Below are 19,629 nucleotides of genomic sequence, written 5' to 3' on the forward strand. Positions count from 1 at the left end.
ACTGTCCTTAAAATCAGATTTAAAATAATGATGATGATGATGATAGTAATAATAAAAATTTGCTACAACTCCTAGAAGTTCTTTTTAAATTCTAGAGCTTCACTTTATGTGTCTTTCTGGAAGATCAGATTGTGAACAGCCAGAAAACCTGCCAGAACCTCTTCTTCACAGAAAACAAGCAGTTCATGGATTTTCTGCTGTATTGCTTTATTGTTCCTCAGGTAATTCCAGCAGAAATCTCTGGGTTCTCGTCCAGTCATGTGGTAGTGTCTGATCACCATAACGGCCCTGTCAGAGGTGAAGCCTTGTGTTTGTTTTGCTGCCCTGTTTAGGATGTACATGTAGGCCTGAACTTGATGTGTTTCATTTAGGTGTGCATGACGACCACCATTTTGCAGTTTGCAGCTCGTGGCAGAACTTGAGGCATCCACGTTCATCTCCTGGGTTCTGGAAATATTTGCCAGACCTTTGTGGAGAAGAGGTTATCCAGAAAGCTGACTTGTCAACATAGTCTCTTGCTTTCAATGTCTCGGACATTCACTGTCACACCTGCAGAAATATTTTCAAGATTGTCTCCAACTTCTAAACGTCTCCAGCTCCTTGTCTATGTTGTAACATACATAGCAAGTGTGGAGGTGGCTTTTGTCTGGTATTCGTCCCTGATCCTGAATTCACAGCTTGTGTTTGACACATTTTTCCTGTCGTCATTCAGTCATGATACGTTCTTCCTGAGTCATTCAACAATGACTTACATAAATCTCTTTAAAGATGAACATGCTTCCAATTAAATTACATGAATTTGAATGGTTGAACAGATGAATTATGATAATAATTATTTATATGTTTTAAAATATGAATAACATTTTTATTATATTTTTATTAAATATTTGTTTAAAATATTTTTTGAAAATTGTGTACTGCTATGTATGCTTGAATGAAAGAAAGAAAGTGTTTTAATGAGCTTTTTAATTAATGGTTCACCATTTGATTTATTTTATTTTTATTTTATTTATTTTTGACATATATACATAATATTTTTACTTGTTATTTAAGAAATCAAAATGTTTGATTTAAAATTCAAGAGCTTGGCGTTCATGTTTTCTACTGGATTTTTTTATCTATTTTTTAATCCTTAACCTGTATTAGCGTATGTATTGCAGGTATGTATTTATTTGTTTATTTATTGTACAGACAGACGGGCAGACTTTTATTGTGTAATTATATAACGCCGCGGCAGACTTCTATCTTGCACGTCATTTTTGGCGCCGGAAAAGCTATAGTAAACAGTGCGGGGGGCGGGGCGGGGTTTCGTCGCTTTTTTGAGCCTCATCGCAATCACCGTTGTTTGAAGAATTCCAACAATACTTGCAAAAGCAAAAAATAAACACTGGAACTATATTATATCGATATCATAAGCAACGTGGACTCAACGTTTCCTGGTGGTTGTTTCCATTAAGAGACAGGGAAGAGAACACAGAGCCGATCGCAGAGAGGTAAATTCTGGCTGTTTGGCACTTTGGGAGTCGCCAGTTCGCCAACATTTTTGCAGCAGCGGATGAGATACTGGGGCGGACATGGTGTCTGTTTCCACCCAATACTTTTCTTCTGCTCTTACACATATGAAAATAAATAATTGTGCATAGTGTTGTTTAGTCTAATATGCTTTGCAACTTGCTGAAACGTGAATATTGCACAGAACTAATGCAGCAGAACCCCGATCATTCATCACCGCAGATGACAGATAACATTAACATTTATATATTCACTTCTAATTTTATATACATTAAAACTAAGTAACATTGTTTGGTTGTTTTAAAGATATTCTATAAAAAGGTTTTAACAGACTTGAGTGCTCTAACAAGTTAACAAGTGTTCCTGTGCGAACGTGTTTTTCTTTCTCATTGTTTTGATTATAATTAGCTGTTTAAATTCATATTTTATGATACAGGTAAGCATAAAAGCTCTTTTTAATCGTTTGTTTATGCATTTTTTTTCTCTCTCTGGTATTCTATTACAAAGTTTGATTGACTGGTCGTCCATCCAGTGAGCATGGAGGCAGGAGAAGACCAGACCAACTCCAGCTCAGCCAATAGCAGCGCAGCATCAGGAGGAAACTCCCGCCCCCCTCAGATAGCTCAAATGTCTCTGTACGAAAGGCAAGCCGTGCAGGTGGGTCACAAAGCCACTGCAAACTCCACTAACAGGCAAACTTAAGTGTATTTTAAGTCACTTATTCCCATCAATGCTTCTGTGTGACTTTAATTGCGTCTTGAATTGTGGGAAATGTAGTTGTCTGCACTGTTAAATATGTTTCCAGGCACTGCAAGCATTACAGAGGCAGCCCAATGCAGCTCAGTACTTCCAGCAACTGATGCTGCAGCAGCAGATCAACAGCGCTCAACTCCATAACCTGGCTGCTGTGCAACAGGTCAGACTCAGGCAGTAAATCATATCAAGCAAAATCCATTAAAAAAAAAAAAAATGATTAGTGATAATATCCCCGGTGGATGAGAAAAAACATGCAAATTATGCATAATTAAAAAAAAATAAATCACATCAGCTTTGTAAAATCTCAGTGCTGGTGTTTTAAAAGTTTTACCTGGTTCGATAAATTAAGTACACTACTGTTCTTTATATATATATATATATATATATATATATTTATATATATATCATATATATATATATATATATATATATTTCAGCAAGGACACAATAAATTGATCAAAAGTGACAGTAAATACATTGTTACAAAAGATTCTTATTTCAAATGTATGCTGTTCTTTTGAACTTTATAATGATCAAAGAATGCTGCTGAAAATTCAGCTGTGTTGATATATGAATTAACATGTCTTATATTCAATACAAAAGCATTGTTTTGCTCCGTATTTTATTGTCATTGTTTTTCAGCAAAGTGTTTATGAATTCATAGCTTTCATGGAGTTACATTGTAGTTGTAAACTTTCCAATTATTTATGGCAAATGGAAATGTATTACTATGGAGTTATAAAAATATTATTGCTTATAATTGTTATATTTCCATTAATATAATGTATTTACCATCATTACCATTATTATTGTTATTAAAAACATTCAATAAAATGTATTTTTTCATAAATGTTGCTATTTTTACACCAAAAAGTATACCATCTTTAGTGTTTTTCTACAAATTTCTTTTTTCAGTATTTCACCCTGAGATATTTCCTTTTTATACTTTCAGGCAACTCTTGCAGCCAGTCGTCAGTCCAGCTCTCCCAGTAACAGTGTCTCTCAAGCAAGTTCAGCGCAATGCACAGTGAGTTGTTTTGAATCTATTAAATGTGTGACATGGCTAATGGAAATTACAACTTTGATCAGTTCTAATTCTTTGTTTGTGAAAATGTGCTTATGCTTGTTTGACGATCATCTTGGAACGTTTTATTAAATAGAGCTGATCTATGGTGTGGTTTTTTTAGGTCAACTTAAGTACCACCTCTGGTGGAGGGACCATGACAAACCCCCGTCCAGTAGGACCTGCCACTTCTGCAACATCAACAGCCCTTAGTCAGTCAGTTTTGTTGGGTGGAAACTCGGGTGGACAGGGTCAGATGTACCTGAGAGTAAGTGTATTGTCAGAGTGCACTTAAATCCAGACCAAGGCCTAATGTATGTTTTTACAGCTTGTAATAACACTGTACAACAGTATAAAACTGTTTACCTGGTGAGCGTTAATGTAATGTTTATCCAAGCTCACTCTTTTCCTGAGGGTGTAATTTTACTGGTCTCACCACTCACAGGTAAACCGCTCTCTCAGGGCACCGCTCACCCCTCAGCTCATTTTCATGCCTGGTGGCACGGCGACAGCTGCTGTTGCAACGGTTGCCCAACAGCAGCAACAGGAAACAGTTCCCACATCCTCAAGTAACCAGACAGACAATGATCAGGTGTGACATTTGGCCTTCTATGGTTTTTTTTTCTTGACATTTAAACTGTGCCATAATTTGCGGCAATGTAGTAAGTGATAAATCCTGTTTCCTAAACAACTTCACCATGCAATGAGACCTGTTTTTATGGTTTTTGTGTCTTTCTTTGTTCAAAATCAAATCTTATTGGTCTAAAACCCCGCGGAATATAACTGTATATTAAACATCAAATATATTCTTAATGGTTGTGATTCTGTTTCATAGCATTTCACTGTCAGTTTTGAATGAAATATTACTTGTCGGTAGAAATCTGGTTAGACCATAGTGTGAAGATCATTGTTCTATATTTTGCCTCTTGCATAATTTCCTTTGTCTGTCTCTCTTTTTTAGGTGCAGAACTTGGCTATGCGTTGCGTTTCAACTCCAAGGGTGGCTACTGTGAAGACAGAGTTTGCAGACAGGAAGGAGACAAGTGGTGAGAATTAAAATGAAGATATTACAGGGCTTAAAAATAATTTTTTTTTTTTCTGCTTGGCCAGTCAAGCCAGTTGTTCAGATTGTACTTGCCCTCTTCCAACACACAAACAGTTTTTGTTTTTAATTAATTTTTTCAAATTTTATATTTATAATTTAGTTTAGTTTATATTTCTAATCTTAGTATTAATCTTTATTATTATTATTATTATTATAAATATGTTATTTAACATATTTTTCATTTTATATAGTATAATTAATGAAAAATAATATATATATATTTTTTAAACGATAATATATTTAAATAATAATTAATTTATAGATTTTTTTCATATGTACCCATTTATAAGTTTGGGGTCTTTTTTTTAGGTAATGACAGATACTTTGTTTTATAATTGTTTTTATAAATTTATTTATGTTTATTATATTTATATTTTGTGTTCTTCTATATTCTTTATGTATGAAATACCTTGTGAAGCTGATGTGGCAATAAACTTAAATTAAATGTTTTTAAGAAATTACAGTAAAGATGTAAATAAATCCATATCTCCATATTTTTCAAATAAATATAGTTCTTTTAAACATTGAAATTCATAAAAAAATGAATTTTTATTTACAAAATAAATTAGTTATAATATGTACTACAATATAACTGTTTTTACTGTATTTTTAATCAAATAAATGCATTTCTGGTGAGCATAAGATACTACAATGAAAATATGCAATAATTGCTGGATGTTTTGCACTTATTATAATTATAGAGGAAACTCCAAGACAGAAACATTCATAAACTCTTTTGCTGAGAAAAAAACAAAACAATGGCATACATGGCAAAACATTTTATATTGGCTTGTAATTTTCAACTTATTCTTAATGATATTACAAGACAATCAAAAGCCAGTCTTGCAATCTGTTAGTCATCTAAATAACTGTCCTTATCTGATGAATTTAAATATTAACACATTTATTACCAAATGTCACAGAAAGCCAAATGTTTAATTTTACAAGGCATAATAATACATGTACACAATCACTCCCTATTGTCCTGCCTTGTATTGCATTTCAAATTCCTAAATGTATATGTCTGCTGCAATCATTTCCAAATGCATGACTGTGAAATTAACTGCAGTTTCTCTATCTCTTCTTGACCTTTAAGGCTCATTCCCGCTTAACCAGCAAACTCAGCAGCAGTTTGGTCAGTCAGCCCAGCAGATCCAACCACAGACTCAACCACTCGCCAACACCAAACTGCAAAACTGCTCCAACGCCACCAATCCCAGCATGCCTGGCCTCAACGTGAAGGGCGCCAACCAATCCGCTGTCACCCCACAGCAAGTAGGAGGTTCCTCCAATCCTCCGTCCTCCTCACCTTCCCCCTCGCTCCCTCTCTCCCAGCTCCTCCTTTCTCAATCTGGCTTGTGCCAAGCTCGAGGAGTACCAGCTGCTACGGCCACCGTTACCCACATCCTGGTGCCCACCTCCAATGTTCCTACCTCTTCTCAAGGCTATCCAATGGGCACTGTGTCAGCCAAATCTAACATGACTGCCCAGACGTTAGTTGTGCAGCCACTCCAGCAGACAGGGGCAAATCTGAGCACTGAAAAACTGGGTCATGGAACGGGACATGTGCCTATTCAACCTAAAACTGCTCAGGGGCATCGGCTGCCAGTGCAGATGCCCCCTCGCCACCCACCTCCCATTCTCCCAGCACCACCCAACAATGGCCAGGCCACGGGAGGCCATCCCCCTCCCCACGTCCCAGTCCAGCTGGTTGGAGCAAGGCAGAGTGCACTAGGAAACTCCCAGGCTTTAGCAGTGGCCCAGGCTCGGACCTGTTGTGCCCAGCAGGATCCCACGGCGGTCGTGCCTGTCAATAACTCTGGTAGCAATGTTGTTACTATGGTGACAGCTGTAGAAACGGGCGGAGCCGGCATGTGCCTTAAAACAGCCCAAAGTGCCCTCCCAATGTCTCTGATGCAAACCAATCAGAACCCAGCGTTGAGTCAGGGTAATCCCGCTTTGGTCACACATTCGATGGATGGACAGAATAACTCTGGAGATTCTGTTTTCATTCAGTCTGGACCAGCTCAGGTTAGTAGATAATGGGTGAACTCTATTTCCCTATGGTCTGTCCATTCTGTGACGCTCATGCGTTCCTCCTTCTCTTGTAGACGAAGCCTGGGATTGCTCCGTTAAAAAGAAAATCCGAATCAGATTTACCCCATGAGATGTCAGCCGAGGCCGTCAATGCAAGTCCGTCAATGCAAGACTCTGCTCCTCCTCTCTCACCAGCTCCCTCACTAGATACAGGTGGGCCATAGGCAAAATGCTTCTTTTTTTTGAAAATAATACACTACATTTCAAAGGTTTGGGTCAGTAAGTTTTTTTAAATAAATAAATACATGTATTGAGTAAGGCCATAGTTAATTGATCAAAAGTTAGAGTAAACACATTTATAATATAACAAACAAACAAATTATGTTCTTTTGGACATTCTTTCTCATGAAAGAATCCTGAAAAAAATGTGCCTTGGGTTCCACAAAAACATTAAGCAGCACAACTGTTTCCAGCATTTATAATAAAAAAAATTATTTGTCATTATAGGAATAAATAACACTTAAAATATATATTAAAATAGAGAAGTTTCTTTAAATTGTAAATGATATTTTTCAATTTTTTTTACTGTTATTATTAATATTAATAAATATAGCCTAGGTGGTTAAAAAATGGAAGTGTTGCTGGTCACATTTTGATTCAAAGGTTTAATTCATAATTTTTAAAATGTATTTTTAAACATAATCTACTATTAAAACAAATGTGTATCTTTACATACACATTTGCAAATGAATAACCATCCAGTAATGATTAAAGTGCATCTAATGTATATATAATAGGGCTGTCAAATGGTTAATCACGATTAATCACATCCAAAATAAAAGTTTTGTTTACATAATATATGTATGTGTACAGGGTATATTTATTATGTATATATAAATACACACACATAAATTATATATTTAGAAAATATTTACATGTATATACATTTATATATTTATATTCTTATATTTTATATTATATATAAATATATTTAATATATAAACATAACATATTCTTCTTAAATATATACATGCATGTGTTGTGTATTTATATATACATAATAAATATACACAGTATACACACATATATTATGTAAACAAAACTTTTATTTTGGATGTGATTAATCGTGATTAATCATTTGACAGCCCTAATATATAACAATATAACGAATGTAAATGTAATTCTAAAATGTAATAAGCTTGCATTTTTATCATTTAATACATTTATGAAGCAGTGCAGAAAATACTGTTGAATCGCTTTTTTATCTTTTCATTTATATCAATGTTGTGCTGTTCTGAACAATCTGTTTTTTCCTCGTCTTTTTGTTGTTTAGTCCCAGATATGGCGTTCTCCTCTCCTCCTACCCTCTCTCTTTCTCTCCCTCTCCCTCTCCCCCGTGGAGGAGGGCAAGGTGATCGAGCACCTGTCCCACAGGCTGTGGTCAAACCTCAGGTTCTCACTCACCTCATTGAAGGCTTTGTTATCCAGGAGGGAGCCGAACCCTTCCCTGTGAGTCTATCTACTAAATACAAATCTAGATTTTCATGAAAAGGCATAATTTTCTTTTCAGACCACAAAAGAAAGATAACCCAGCGTTAGTAATTTAGTGGACCAAAGGTCTGAGAAGAATAAAACACAAATGAAGTTTTCCTTCTGATTGACAGGTGACTGGGCCAGTGAAAGAACTTCCTGTGGCTGTCCCACCCATCCTACATCCAGAGAACATCCGCTCTGATAGTGAGTTTTGTTATATTTATAGAAATATTTCCTACTGTGAATCGCTTCAGACATATTTATATTCTCTCTATCTCTTGCACATTGTGTCTTTGTATTGTTTACAGAGTTAAAGTGTGAATACTGTCTAAGATTTGCACCGGCCAGCCAGTTCAGACGATCCAAGCGCTTCTGTTCCAAAACCTGTGCCAAGAGGTAAGACCAAAATCATTGATCGATTCTTAAAATGTCTTTTTAATTAAAAATGTAATTAATTATGAATGACTTGAATGAGTATGTGCTGTGTATTGTTGTATTTGCATCCAAACCTTTTCATTCAGGTACAATGTCAGCTGCAGTAACCACTACCGTGTTAGTAGGGGTCTTGAGGGTGTAGAACGGCCACCAGGGGGCCCTGCTGTGCAGGATGTTATTGCTAGACGCAGAGGTCCTCGCAGAAGCAGCTCTGAGATCGCCTGTGCTAAAATAACAGGCAGGCATCTTCCTGTAAAGGTGAGAAAATGGACATTGCAGCAACCTGATTATAAGATAATCAAATTAAAATTTTATGTACACTACCAATCATAAAAAAAAATTAAATAACAAATAAATTAAATACTTTATTCAGCAAGGATACATTAAATTTATATAAAAGTGACAATCAAGGTATTTATAATTATACAAAAAAATTATATTTCAAATAAATGCTGTTCTTGTGTATTTTGTATTCCTCAAAGGATCCTGATAGAAATGTATCACCGTTTCTACAAACTAAATTAAGCTGTTTTCAACATTTTTAATAATAATAATATTTAATGGGCACCAAATCAGCATATTAGAATGATTTCTGAAGAATCATGTGACACAGAAGACTGGAGTAATAGCTGCTGAAAATTTCCTTTCCATCACAAGAATAAGTTGCATTTCAGAATATATGAAAATAGAAAATAATTATTTTAAATTGTAATAATATTTCACAATATTACTGTTTTGAATGTATTTGGATCAAGTAAATGTAGAGTTGTAAGCATAAGAGACTTTCAAAAACATAAAAAAAAAAAAACTTGTAGATATACGAAGTCACCCAAAGGGAACTGAAAATCATACTTTTAATATCCATGGTTTTATATCATTTTAAATAATTTTTTTTTTGTTTGAATGAATATACTTTAATCTATGATTTTTTTTTCTCTCTCTCTCTCTCTCTCTCTTTTGCAGTGTCGTTCAGAATCTAGTCGTTCTGAGGACATCTCCAGCTGTGAGGGTGAGGAAGAGGAAGACTTCCTGTCTCTCTCTCCCGGCTCATCCTTCTCATGCCCAAGACCAACTCACTATGGCCCTCAGTTGGATGACACAGCACCAAGTGGCCTCCCAGTGGATGAGAACCACTTCCTATCTGGCAACCCTTCTCACTGGAGTGTGGAGGAAGTGTGTCAGTTCATTTCTTCTCTTCAAGGTTAGTGTTCTAATGCTCCTCTGTATGAATGTGTTGTGTTCACCTGTATATTCATTATATCATGTGTTCCTCCGTCTCTTGTCAGGTTGTGAGGACCTGGCATCCCAGTTCCTGTCACAGGAGATTGATGGGCAGGCACTGATGCTACTTAAGGAAGAGCATCTAATGTCCACCATGAACATCAAACTCGGTCCTGCTCTCAAAATCTGTGCTTCTATCAACAGTCTGAAGGATTGAACGAGGGACGGAGAGAGAGAGAGATGCAGCAGGATTAGAGCTTTATACTTCTGTCACCAGCCTGAGAAACTGAAACTGATGGGCATGAAAAGACATTAGATTTTATGGCTGATCTAGAGGTTAATAAAAAAATAAATAAAAGAAGGAAAAAATGGCTGAAAAACATCTGAAGGGGAAAACAAGTGATGCCTTATTAAAAGCAAATTATTTACTGTAGTATTTTTGTTTAAATGTGAAAGCCTGGATTTTTTAATGATATTGTTTTCAATGATGGCTAGATTGGAGCTGACTAGTTCTCACTTTAATTTTTCCTGTTTTCAAACTATTCTAAAAAAAAAAAAAAAAAAAAAGAATGAGAGTGATCCTAAAGGAAAAAATAGCACAAAGATTATAATGTATAATCTTTAAATGACAGAATCGATTAGTTTGGAGGTGATAAACATAATACCTCTCGATTCTGGATTTTGAATGTGCTACATATATAATATCTTGGCTGTGTTTGAATGGGCTTGAGAGCCTCGCATCTCTGATTTGAAGCAGTCACTGTAAATGTGTAGCATTTAAGTCAGTATGTTTGTGTCCTTTGGTGTTTGTCAGTTATGTTAAACAATAGTAATCAAAGTATGACTGATAATGACATTAGAGACAGTAATCAATGTTATACCTGTAGTGCTTTTGACTATCAGAGTTAAAGATGTGAATAAGTTGCCTTTATAAAAAAACAAAAAACAAGTAAGTTGCCTCTGACAGCTGGATCTTCCTTCAGGGCTTCCCTTATTTTTCCCTAAAAAGTCAACTGAGTGTCATTTCACTACTTTTGTTTAGAAAGCCTGTTGTTTTCGGTTGTTCAGCACTTGACCAAGTGATTGTCGATTATCTTCGGTGTGCCATTTGGAAGTTAATACAATTAGATTGCCATACGCTGTATAAGTCGGTCTGCTATGGAACTTTGGAAATCTAAATGTTCATTGCAGCCATTAGTGATCTCATACTGAAACTTTCTGTGTGTGCGTTCCTGTTTCACTGCTATTAACGATTCAATGGCTGGGAGAGATGGAAGATCTGTAGTTATGTTCTCACTACACAGTATTACTGAATGGAAGTAGGTTCTGTTTCTTTTTATAAATCACATACTGAAGGAGTAATTGGATACCTGTCCCTAGAACAATAACTTTTTTTTTTTTTTTGTACAGTAGATGGTTAGGAAATTTTTCATTTGTATTAAAAATTAGCAGCATTTTTTTTTTTTTGGGTACAATTTAAAAGCTTCATAGACAAGTATTTGTAGCTTTACCTGAGAGTAATGCAGCACCTGAGTGCCGGTATGAGGAGGTAGTGTGTGAATGTTTATGAGAGAGAAAGAGTGCTGTATGCTGGCGCTCTAAACATATGGCTGAGTTTCTTTGTATGCTTAAATATGAATAAAGAAGGTGCTGTGACATTCACATCCAGATACTCACTCTAAGTCTTTATTTCCTGGTTGGCCAATTACCGTTAGTTTCTGGTCCTTGTTTTAAAATGCGTTGATTGTTAATGAATAATGCACGGCTTTTTTAAAAAAAAATTCTTCTTTTTTTTTTTTTTTTTTTTTTTAAGTATTTTTGTGTGTGTGAATTTTTAAATTAAACTAAAAAGGTTTGATTTCGATTATTTGATTTGCTTCGATTGAGTTTAAATATGTCTTTCTGCAGGTTACATCGTTATGCCAGTAGGTGGCAACAAGTTACTAGGAGTGGGTTAACTTCAGGGTGGCCAGGTCCTTAAAACGTCTTAAAAAGTTTAAAAATGTCTTAATTTAAGATTCAGTGGGTGTTAGATATTTATGGCCATATTACTGCAAAAATGTCTACAGCCTGGATGAAAATAGTTAAGTATATTAAGCTACTTACATTTTAGACACAGTATTGACTGTTTTGTTCTATTTCACCAACGAAAATAGTTCCAAACAAAGATAAGAACAGAAGAATTTGCAGTGTGCACTGGGCGTTTTTGTTACTGAACGATTCAGCAATTTGAAGGAATCGTTGAATGAATAAGTGACTTACCGCCTACTGGCTGTTTACTCCCATGTTTAAAAGTATGCCAAGTATGCGTTTATTATTGTATATTCAAAATTTGATTTAAAACATTTATCTCATAACATTATTGCATTTGTAATTTTGCTGTGTAAATGATTTAATTTGATTGGTAACAGCCTTGTAGTGTATATTGTTTCCTGATCAGTTGTAAGAATTTGACATGCAAGATGATGCATACATTTTATAAGGTCAAACATATTGGCCTTTATGAAGGTAAATTACATCCTGGGGTAAATATTAAAAACAAGCCGATTTAGTAAAAACTGACAGGACACCGATTAAAATATTGCTTCAGAATAAATCGTTTACACCACCAAAAAGTCTTGGTGTTGCAGTATACATAGTGTGTATTTCCATGACAGGTTTGGTCTTAAATTTCACCTAAGGTGGTATGTTCCAAGATCGAGCTGTGTTTCCAGGGTCATGTTTTTGAAAATGCGGTCACAGGAAAAAATACAGAGCCTGGGTATATGTTTTTTTTGTTTTTTTTTTTCTTGTTCTGCATTTATGTACCACAACCGGGCGCCAGAAAGACAAAGCAATCCTTTTTCTAATGTGTATTGATTCTTGGAATGAATACTAAAGACCTCTGAAAGAGGAGAAACTAGAGATTAGATAACGTTACATGAGTTTCACCCAGTAAATTTAATGCCGGTTAGTTGACTTGTTTTGTTAGAAGACAAAACAAGTTACTGTGAAGAGGAGGCAAAGATAAATGATTACGTACAGTAGGCTTAATAATGGTCTTGATTGAGATCAGAGAATATCAGATGATGATATGTTCTTGTTTTTTTATTTATTGTATAAAATGTGTTAAAAGAATTGGTGAAGATTCAGTGACTGAAGAGGAATAAAATACAGATTATATCAAGATGGACATATTACATATAAACAAGCCTAGCTAAAATCATTTAAATAAGTTTTAAAATTTTGAGTCAGACTCAGTATGGGCTGGAAATAGTATCTTTAAACAAGACTGCATCATTAACCCAGATCTTCTACGGTTAAGGCTAGATGGCATACAGCAAAAACTACTGGGCATGCGAACATCAACATATCTTAATTTTTCTCACACTGTACAACAATAATCATTTTTGCATTATTGTAACGGGTTGGTTCAGGGTTGGGGTAGGTGTAGACGTTAATAAATCACAATCTAATAAGTAGAAAATTCAATTTAATGTTAGCTTCCAGTTTTTGCTGTATCCCTTCTAGCCACAACGCTCTTCTACTGCTAATTTGTCTGTCCTGAAAAATTGATTTAAATTTTGCTTGATCAGATCAGTCAAGTAAGTTTGAACCTTCTCTGTGTTTATTGCTTCAAACTACACCGTTTCAAAGCATCATGTTCAAACTGTACAACAAAAAAGCCATTTGACCAACATAAATAAAATCCTAGAATTTGGCAACACTGCAGTTTGTTCAATGCATTTTAAAGAAAGGATAATATCTGTAAACATTCTCTAAAATTAACATTTCATACATTCAAACTCTTTAATGTCAGTATGGCTGGTCAACAGTCAATTCACTCAGCAGGAAGCACTGGAGATGCACAGTCTACACCTCAAACACAAAATAATATATTCATATAGATGTGATGTTTTTTATGTAGAGTCATGTGGAGTTTAGAAAATGGTGTAATTGTTGGATTCTCCATATCCCGCTTCCTTCAGATATTGTTCAGTATTGATTGGCTCAGGCACCCTGATAACACTGCTGTCATTGGCACTCTTCTCTCCTGATTGGAGTTTGCGCCTGACCTCAGCCAATGAGGGGCGGTCGTGCTCTTTCCACTGACAGCAAGCTTTGATAAGTGAGTAACTGGAGAAAAGCAGTAGCAACAATGTTTATTTTGAACATACACACTATATAAGCAGAAAATTCAAATACAATAAATAAAAAATGCAATACAATAATTTTATAAAACAATAATTTTAGAGGTGCATTTACAGTGAGTTGGAGCAGTTGTTTGGTTTCTTCAGGGTTTTCCCTCGCTGATGATACTGTAGAAGTTCCTTTGCAGGGATTTCAGCAAAGGGGACCTCACCTGCAAGTATAATCAACAATGTGAGAGAAGATAAAGGTCAGATTTATTAACCATTCTAAGCAAGATACAGTCAACTTAAATCATTCCAAAAGAAAAGGACAGCAGACTCACCAAGAGTCACCATTTCATACAGTAGCAGCCCAAATGACCAACTGTCGAAAAGATCAAGAAATACAGGTATTTGAGGTGAAAATGTGAATGTTGTTTTTCCTGAAAACATGTGTTGTGCTTTTTACTTACACATCACTTTTTGGAGTGGCTGGTCTCTTGGCCAATAGCTCAGGAGCCTGCCACTTTTTTCTCTCGGGATCTTCCTTGTGATTAGCACTTGCTGAAGTCCTTGCATACAAATCACCCAACCCCCAGAGTTTTGCGGTACAAATCCTGCTGACTAACACGCTGCGAGCCTTGATGTTGCAGTGAAGAAGATCTTTGCTATGGAGAAAGTCCTACAGAGAAAGAAGTAAGAATGTCCATCCTTGAAACTGAGCAAAAATATCACACAACACCATGACTGGTGTCATATTTGTTCCAACTAATGCTTATATTGCCACTTCAAATGTCAGAATGCTTGGATTTTGACACTGAGAAAGTGGTGATAACAGCATTGTGCTCACCAGTGCAGAGGACACATGTGAAGCCATGGTGAATATCTTTTTCTCTGTCATCTGATACATGCCGTCTGGTCCAACGTTATCCTGTTTAATACCAAATGACAAATGAATTCGCAACAAAACAAGTTTATTTTGATGCACAACCTTTGAGATCAACAACATAAGATATGGGAAGCATTTTAGAACTTTTAAAAGTTGATAAACATGCAAAAGAAAAAAACAGATATCATGGCCACAATTTAATAATTTGTTCCCATGATTATTCATTTGTTCCTACAATTTATTAGTTTGAACTAAAACAAGGGAACTAATTATTAATTATTGGCCACAATATCTTGTTAATTTTTTCCCTGCATGTCATGGACAGGGCTCTGTACCAATTGATTGCATATTACTTTATTGCTATTTTGCATTGTTGTTGTTTTTTATTCTAATTTAGACGTTTTTCGCCAACATGTACCAACCCTGGGCTCTGTACCAATTGATTTTAAATTACTTAATTATATATATATATTATATATATATATATATATATATATATACATATATATATATATATAATTGCTATTTTTCTTTTTTTTTTTTAGATCTTGTATTTTTCTCCCTGGTGTCAGTGACCCTATAAGGATTATGACCTCTGTAAAGCTGCTACCTGTTCTAAAACATCTTGATCAAACCTCTTACCTGTCTACACCTCCACAGGAATCCGAGCAAATCTCTGTTCTCCATCTCCTCAATAACAGTAATGAGAGGAGCTCGCAGGGATATAACTCCCAGAAGCTCCGGTAAGAAGGGATGGGGCCCTAACTGGGAAAGGAAGGACGCAAAGCCCAAGAATGACTGACTTTCCTGGTTACTGGCTGAATCTGAGTATAAGAATGAAAAAAGGAGAGTGAAACTGGAATTCAAGATCTCAGTCAGACGTTATGACTATATCATAAATCACTTGGCACCTTTAAGTACACGCAGCACCACATTTCTGTTTTCCATACGAGCCCTGTAGAGTGAGACAGAGCTGTCTGACTTCAAAGAGTATGATGCTGGGAGAGGAGACACCCCTTTGAAGTTCTCGGGCAGTCGCTGTCGTGGAAGTTCCCTGGGCTTTGTGAAGGCTGAAGCTGCGGCGCCAAAAGAGCCTCCGCCATCGGTAAAGGCCACATTGTTGGCATTGAATGAGGCATGTTCATGCCTATAGGAGTCTCGAACTGGGTTGAACGTCCTGTAAGATGTAGTGTCCAATGCTATGGGCTCACCTTCAAGAGCATTCAGACCCAGAGGAGCTACGTATAGGGAAATAGAAAAAGAGTTGTTTAGGTAAGATTCAATGAATCATAAGTTTAAAAAAACAAAAAACAGAACACGATTCTTAAAATATATTACCCATCAAATATCATGTTTGCTTACTTGAAGTCAGTATCAATACCATTTTGTGCAAACCCATCTCAGTGTGTAGATTAGAGGTGTGGTTCATACGCCCTTGCCACGACACGCAAACACAGTGGTTTGCATTTGAAATACAACATTTGTGCTTAACACTAAAGCAAATATTTAATCCCTGTATTATGTAAAGACATTCTATATTTATGTTATTAATTAGGAATTACATTTTTTAATTTTGAAACGTATGCATCAGTTTTGTTATGCATGATACATGTAACATAACATGCAAGTTTTTTGCATATAATACAAAACGTTGAACTATATACTGCCAAAACCTTAAAGAAGAAATAAAGACAAGTGAACAATGTGAAAAGATAATGGGAAAACAATGTGAAAGATTGGCAAACATGTATTATTGTATTTTTTAGCAGCAGTTAAACCTTAAAATTAGTATTAATAGTATAAGTGGATTTATCCTTAAATAAAAACCCAACTGGGAATTGGGAATACCCTAAAGAAAAGAAATATACGATTGTATATTATCATCATATCATAATCATGTGACAGTAATACAACATAAATAAATGAATTCCCAAAATTAACCACCAAAATAATACTAATCTAAAATAGTATTTGATTTGCAATATAAACATATTTTCGACTTTTATCTATGGATGACACTCTTGGCATGTTGTTTCCTGAATATATATGCAGACACTGACCATCAATGCCTTGCAAGTTTCTCCTAGTCCTGGTTGCTCGACTGGACTTGGGTTGCAGGCGATCCACCTTCTCAGGACAGAACTTCAGCAGCAGGAGAAACACCAGTGTGACCAAGAAACTCATCAAAAACAGCACTGGTACGATTATCACTTCCTGTTCATACACACGGATCTCTGTGGGGGAGCAGATCACATGTTGACATGGAATAAGAGTGATATTTTTGAAATTTTAGCTTACAACTTTGGAGACATACTCGTCAAATGGTGATGATGCCTTTGTTTTATCTGACAGACATGATTACTCACCACACAACGTGTCTCCAGGTTTACATTCAGAATACACAGAACTGGAAGGGGTCGCCATCCTGTGCAGAGACAGAATAAGGATTTAAAAAGTTGGAGATTTTTTAAATTAACTACTTACTTGTATACCAAATAGCGCTGAGTTTCATGTTGTTTTCCAAATACGGAGAACACTGAAACAATGTTGATTTTAAGTGTTTAAAATTTAAACCTTCTAAGGATCTCTTATAATGGCAGTATAAAACATCATACTGAGTTCTGGGTCAGTGTAACATGATCAGTGTTTCTAATCAGCATAAAAGGCTTTGGGTAATCGAGACAAATCATCACCTCATCATCAGTGTTCATTCCAGTAAAAAAGAAAAAAATAGTTTTTTTTGTTTTTTTTCGGGAACAACCACAGAGAGAAAATAAGAAAAATACAAGGAAATACATTTCACATGTAAATATGTGAATTCTGTGTGTTTACATGACGAGAGGGTTTTGTAAGTATAATCGCAAAGACGCTACACTAAACACTTGTGCTCTTTGTGCAATATGAGAGCAAACAGTGAACACCCAATCTTATGGTTTCTAAATGTCAGTACAAAAGTAGTAGCATTTGCTATACTTTGTGTATGTTCATAGCTGTAATTGTCATTTGAGTTGTGTTGTGCTACTAGATGAATGTGTTCTTTCTAGGCCTGTAAGAGTGGCTAAATGTGTTTTCAGACTGTAACATAAAAGGGCGCTGTATTAGCTCAAATTCTGTCACATACACAGAGCAGTCTTTTTATTTAAATTATGATGCTCAACCTGTTTGTTTGCATTTTTCATTCTCAAAGACCACACAACGACACGTCATATACACAGAGGTGCATAAGGAAACCAACATAAGCAACTATATTATGCATAAATATCTTGACTTAGTAAATTAATTTAGTATAGTGTATTTATTTACTTTTATTCAGCAAAGATTCAGTTGTTCAAAGTGACAGCAAAGGCATTTATAATGTTAAAAAAGAAGATTTCTAAATAAATTCCTTTATAACGTTATGTTCATGAAAAAATCCAGAAAAAAATGTATCACGGTTTCTACCAAAAATATTAAGTATCAAGATTGTTTTCAACAATGACAAAAAGAAATGTTACTTGATTTCTGAAGGATCATGTGACACTGAAGACTGGAGTAATGCTGAAAATTCAGCTTTGCCAACACATGCAGGAATAAATTACATTTAAAAAATAATAATATATAAATGAAAAGTCATTTTAAATTTTAATATTAAAATAAATAGTTTTTTGGGGACTTTCAAAAACAACAACCAAAAATCACACTGACCCCAAACATTTGAACAGTAGTGTAATGCTCTCTATATACTGTCTTTTGTCCTTCTTTGGTGTAATTGAGGAATGTTTTGACATCATCATATGTGTTCTGTGCACTTTATAATATAAACTAATTCACAATAAATAAATTATCAAATTTTCTGACAGCTAATCCCACAAGTAAGCCTGCCTTGTAACAAAAAGACTAAGTCACATATTTAACTGTGGTGGCTTTGTCTGCAGGTCTGTATGGACCTACCTGCTGGACACTGTAGGTAGTTTTACTCCTTGATGTTCAGTCTTTCTTTGCGTCTCAGATTGTCTCTATTCAGACAGTTTTGCTTGATGGAGATGATATCCCTTTGTTGAATACATCACTCTGTCCCATATTAAACAGTGTCATTAGTACATCTTATTTGTCCTCTTTCTTGTTTCTAGAGAATGTCCTTATGGTGTACTGTATACTAAGGCTGCTTGTGTTTGTCTAGGTTGCACCTTTGTTGGTGACTTAGCTCCACCCTCTTCACTTGTGCTCTGTCTCTCTACACTTGCTGTTGTTGGTAACACCCTCCTTTTCTGTAGTGCTAAAAATATTTTTTTTACAGCCAAAGGGTTTATTACAGTGCCTAGCTAATTCTGCATTTCACAGAGTATCATTTTCTGCTGTCAAACCCCATGAAATTGCACTATGTCCAGTTAAATGCTCAGACCCTGCCTTTGTCGCTACTTATGTTTAACTTATCTCAACTATCATGTTCAGCATATGTGACATTTTCTTCTTCTTCCTGAATATAACCAAACCAAAACCTGATTATCCAGCTCCTCAAGTTTCTCTATGATGTTCAGACATCCAGGTACAACTCCTGGCTCAATCAATGTCCATTAAACACTGTAAAAGAGGGCGTGCAGGTTTACCTTTCATCCACTGTTTATGTTTTAGAATGAAAACGGTTTCGTCAGCACTTACATTCAGTGTCTGACAGCTGATTGTTTTAAGTAGGACTTCAAAAAAGTCAATAGTAGGAATGCACAATTCAACATTAGGGTGCATCACTAACCAGTTAAAATCAGTTAATCAGCAAGCTATAAATAAATATGATAAAAAGTGATCAAACATGACAAAGGCCAATGTTTTTTATTTATTTATTTTTTTTTTTAAATAGGTCTTTACTGGCTTAAACTATAGACCATGCTAATTGTTTATATTTAACACACAATAATATTTTAAGGTCTACACACATTATCAGACATGGACAAAATATTTTACACCCTAGGTAAATAAAGTCAATTATTATTTT

General features: G+C 35.3%; 2 protein-coding genes across 3 annotated transcripts; one reads left to right on the forward strand and one right to left on the reverse strand.

Annotated features, from left to right (window-relative positions):
• The first annotated feature begins 1,273 nt into the window (after positions 1-1,273).
• On the forward strand, positions 1,274-11,330 carry LOC109074797 (polyhomeotic-like protein 1). Of its 2 annotated transcripts, none has more exons than XM_019090815.2 (15): positions 1,274-1,493; positions 2,020-2,169; positions 2,318-2,428; positions 3,221-3,295; positions 3,456-3,599; positions 3,777-3,923; positions 4,293-4,377; positions 5,533-6,467; positions 6,548-6,686; positions 7,807-7,982; positions 8,138-8,210; positions 8,315-8,402; positions 8,528-8,699; positions 9,405-9,642; positions 9,728-11,330. In XM_019090815.2, exons 2-15 carry the CDS (start codon positions 2,050-2,052, stop codon positions 9,877-9,879), a joined length of 2,655 nt encoding a protein of 884 aa, XP_018946360.1. In that variant the 5' UTR covers positions 1,274-1,493; positions 2,020-2,049; the 3' UTR covers positions 9,880-11,330. The 2 variants fall into 2 exon arrangements, with proteins under 2 accessions (XP_018946360.1, XP_042628710.1); XM_042772776.1 differs by having other exon boundaries at positions 8,567-8,699.
• A 1,402-nt stretch (positions 11,331-12,732) lies between these two features.
• Positions 12,733-19,031, reverse strand: LOC109074793 (tyrosine-protein kinase STYK1-like). The gene is made up of 10 exons (XM_042772777.1): positions 18,591-19,031; positions 17,027-17,085; positions 16,721-16,894; positions 15,572-15,898; positions 15,303-15,484; positions 14,622-14,702; positions 14,245-14,453; positions 14,116-14,156; positions 13,908-14,004; positions 12,733-13,778 (listed from the first exon to the last, which is right to left on the reverse strand). Exons 2-10 carry the CDS (start codon positions 17,082-17,084, stop codon positions 13,583-13,585), a joined length of 1,365 nt encoding a protein of 454 aa, XP_042628711.1. The 5' UTR covers position 17,085; positions 18,591-19,031; the 3' UTR covers positions 12,733-13,582.
• Positions 19,032-19,629: the final 598 nt, after the last annotated feature.

The sequence above is a fragment of the Cyprinus carpio genome, chromosome A16 (assembly GCF_018340385.1).
Source record: "Cyprinus carpio isolate SPL01 chromosome A16, ASM1834038v1, whole genome shotgun sequence".
Taxonomy (NCBI): domain Eukaryota; kingdom Metazoa; phylum Chordata; class Actinopteri; order Cypriniformes; family Cyprinidae; genus Cyprinus; species Cyprinus carpio.